Here is a 3929-nt window from a genome sequence, read left to right on the forward strand (position 1 = left end):
TGTGCACTGAAGTAAATCGGTAGGTCTGAAGTAGAGATTGAAGACGTAGTTAGATTTGGTCAAAAGACAGTGATAAATCGAGCATGATTCTACTAATTGACGACTGGGGAATGTTTTCAATTAGTGTTGGAGTGGCTGATTGCTGAGCAGAGGGCTCTTTGGGATTCCTGAGGTTTTTCAGTCATGGTTCTTTATTTCTATAAGCACCTCTGTGAACTCAATGGTAAAACTTTACTAAACTAAAACAGTAGTGTAAACTATTTAGGAATTTCTTTGTCAAGGGTATTCATGGGTAATGTATAGCTTCAAAATGCGTGTGAACGTCGTTTTGCTAGTGTGTACCAAGACACCTGTTTTATTAAGAACAGTTTTGGTGTTATTGGTACTACCTAAGATTATCTTAATATTAAGTATTTGTAAGTGATATTAAGAAAAAAATACACAATCAAAACCAGATCAAATTTTGCTTTTGAGAAATTTGCAAAATGATATTGGGGGGGGGGAAGAAAAAAAAATGATAGGAAAAAGCTTAACTTACCTTAGTATACTATTTCATATGAAACCTCAAACTCACTTCTTAGCAATCCTCCATTAGACTTCTGAGGCTGTAAATCTCTGGAAGAGACAAGTTTTGGACACAAATATCACATTTATTTTGACAACTACTCAAATGTTTGCAGTCTGAGGACCAATACCTGAATAACATAATTTTTTCTACAGTGAAACTCATCGCACAACATGTAGGTGCAGATAAGATGGGATGAAAACCTAAATCAATAGCAGTTACTAGTATAAGCCTTTGCTATTTTTGCTATAAGCTTTTAGGCACATTCTCATTTTATCCTCACAATTGTAACCTTATTTTATCTAGTAGGAAACTAAGGATCAGAGAGTTATTTTGTATACATTCTAATTTTATCCTCACAATAGTAACCTTATTTTATCTAATAGGAAACTAAGGATCAGAGAGTTATTTTGTATAGGGTCACACAGCTAGTGAGTGATGAGTTGAGATTGTAACTCGTGTTTACCATACTCCAAAACCACCCAGGGGAAATGGGGGTGGGTGGGAATGAGGACTCCCTTGTTCAACGCATTCTAGGCACACGCCTTAATCTAAGATGTTAAAAAGACTCAGAGATCATAAGCTGCCCTTTAGTGAACTCTTTTTCTTTTAAGAAAGTTTATTTAACGGCTTCTAGCTCATCTGGGTTGACTGAAGTAATAGCTATAGGTAAAGGAGTCTGAATCACTAAGGACCTAGGCAGGTGGTCAAGCGGTTGGCCATGTATGAGGGTGATGGCCGAGGAGGCCTCTCAGGACAAGCAGGAGAGGCGTGGAGCTGCAAGCCGGGTGGTGCGCGGGTGTCCTGGCCGCGCAGAGAGCAGCAAGCGGAGGGCTGAGACCGAGCAGCACCACGTGCCCTAAGAGGTGGCACTCGCACCATTCAGGAAGTGAAGAGTCGGCTTCAGACTCTCTTTAGGGAGGCGGTTCCCGAGGCACCTCCTGCCTAGCTCCCGCCTCCCCCGGTCTGCCCGGCCAATGGGCGGGACGGAAGGTCGCGCGGGGCGGGGCTGGCGCTCGGGGCGGGGCCCGCGGCCTGCGCGCAGGTGCCGCTCTCTTCCCGGCACCGCCCATTCCGCTGCCGCCGCCGTCGTGCGTGGAGCTGGAGAGGCCAGCGTGCGCTCTCAGCGCTTTTCTCTCCGCCTCTGGCTACCAGCGGTGCACGTCTCCCGCTGTCGCTGGGACCCGGAGTCTTCGCCTGTCCCGAGCACGGTGAGGCTCTCTGGGAGCCCCCAGATGCGTTCACTGCCGCGTCTTCGGGGCCTGGGCGCCTTGCCTGGAGGCCAGCGGCTAGGCCTGGGACGGATGCCCGGGAATGGGCAGGGGAAGCGGCGGCATGGGGTGTGTGGATGAATGAGGCACTCTCGGACTAGGCCGCGCGTCCTGGGAGCTGCCCGCGACTCCTCCCGGCACGCCCAGGGGAAAAGCCTTCTCGGACGCCCGCACGGCCAGTGACCCTGACCAGAGGGGGAAGGAGCTGGGTGGGGGTCGCCTGTGGCCGCTCTGCCGTCCACCCCGCGGTGGGAGGCCAGAGGACTAGAAAAAGGCCCTGCTCTTGTCACTGTGCACTGAGGCCTGGGGTTTGCCAGGGAACAGGTGGAGAAGGGAACTCACGGGTCAGGGATCAGAGGCAGAAATACCACTTCATGAGCCCTGGCAGTTGCGCTCCAGGAGGTACAACTTCAGCCAGGAGACTGGGACAGTTGTAGTTTTCATTTTCCAAGATGAGAGATTAGCAGTCCTCGTGCGTTGCGTTTACAGTGGTAAAATAGGGTTAATTCTGCATGGAGGAACTTGGAGCAAGACATAACAAGAGACTGAAAAGTTTGAACTTTTGTCCCAAAAGCATTAGGGATCAGTTTCATTTGTGACTACAAGTAGGAAGGACATGGCTTACAAAGGGTGCTTATGAGGATTCATGAGTACGTAAAGTGTCAAGGTAGAAGGATCTGATACTTGGCATATTTGTGAAAATTGGTAGTTGAGGCAGTGGTTCCAGGTATTAGAGGAATGAATGGTTTGCTGGGAGGTGACCTGGTCGCTGATAGCTATAGAATAGATTTTTCTATAACACTGTCTGTGCTCCTGGTTCTTACTGCTTTTATTGCTGCAACCATATGTCATACTACTTTACTCTAGAACCACTGAAAAGAGTGTTTTGTAATCAGCCTGGGTGGAAGATTAGCAGCTAAGTTGTAGCTATATGACAAATTTTTACATCAGCATTTCTAGGATTTCTTTGGCATGACTATTCTGACAACCAGAATCAGATCTGTTTACAGAACTTTTTTGTATTTATTTTTGTTAAAAAAGAAAATGTTTAGTTCTGCGTTGAAGATGGATATGTTTGTGTGTGTGTGTGTATATATATATATATATATATGTACTCATACATATGCATATAAATATATAAAATTTGTCATCAATCATTGTCTCTGAGTCAGAACTGAATCCTAGTTGACCCTCTAGTGAGTTTTAGGGAGGCTGAAAAATCACATAGTGGATTCCCACCCGTATTATTTAACCTGTGTAGCTACTGGTGGATTCGATCTGCTAGAGTGTCAGCTTTTGTGTTAGCAGCACAACTCGCCATAGACTATGCCACCAGGCCTGCTTTATAGGTAGGTGTGTGGTGTATGTGTATGTGTATAGTTTGCTTTATTTATAATACCATTTTATAAACATTATTAGTGGTCCCAGCTAATACACACTGTATGTGATGAAAAGTGCTTTTGGTTAAGGGAACATACTAAAAGTTTTTGTTCATATATTTGTTTTGACATTTCAGATGCCCCCTAAAAAGGGAGGTGATGGAATTAAACCACCCCCAATCATTGGAAGATTTGGAACCTCCCTGAAAATTGGTATTGTTGGATTGCCAAATGTTGGGTAGGTGAACCCTGGACTTTTAAAATTCTCATGCTTGGATAATGCAAATGGTTTATGCTTGGCTACTAGTTGAAAGAATGGCAGTATGAGTCCACTAAGAAAGGGCTGGTGATTTGCTTCTGTAAGATTAAGACCCAAGCTGAGCCCATTGCCAGTGAATGAACTTCGAACCCATAGCAACCCTAGAGGACAATGTAGAACTTCTCTGTAGGATTTCCAAGACTGTAAATTTCTATGGAATCGGGATGCTGTATCTCTTCCATGAATGTTATCAGCTGCCAATTTACTGTTTAATAGTAAAATATGTAACCACTACACCATGAGGCATTGAAAACCCTATGAAGTAGAGTACTGCTCTGACACATTTGAGGTTCCCTTGAGTTGGAATCAAATTGTTACCACTGGGTTTGGCTTGTTTACTTTTGTAGGCATGGGAACTCATGTTGTTGCGTACTATCAGTTCTTTTTTTTTTTTT

General features: G+C 44.9%; 1 protein-coding gene across 1 annotated transcript in view; it reads left to right on the top strand.

Moving 5' to 3' along the window:
* Window positions 1-1741: 1741 nt before the first annotated feature.
* The window catches only part of OLA1 (Obg-like ATPase 1), a 211813-nt gene continuing 209625 nt past the window's right edge, over window positions 1742-3929 (top strand). Inside the window, exons 1-2 of the mRNA XM_006878823.1 lie at window positions 1742-1776; window positions 3353-3453. Of these exons, the coding sequence (XP_006878885.1) occupies window positions 3353-3453 (101 nt within the window). The 5' untranslated portion in view covers window positions 1742-1776. The remainder of the gene's footprint in view (window positions 1777-3352; window positions 3454-3929) is intronic.

This window comes from Elephantulus edwardii, unplaced genomic scaffold (assembly GCF_000299155.1).
Source record: "Elephantulus edwardii isolate Elephantulus edwardi_28Jun2011 unplaced genomic scaffold, EleEdw1.0 scaffold00001, whole genome shotgun sequence".
Classification (NCBI taxonomy): domain Eukaryota; kingdom Metazoa; phylum Chordata; class Mammalia; order Macroscelidea; family Macroscelididae; genus Elephantulus; species Elephantulus edwardii.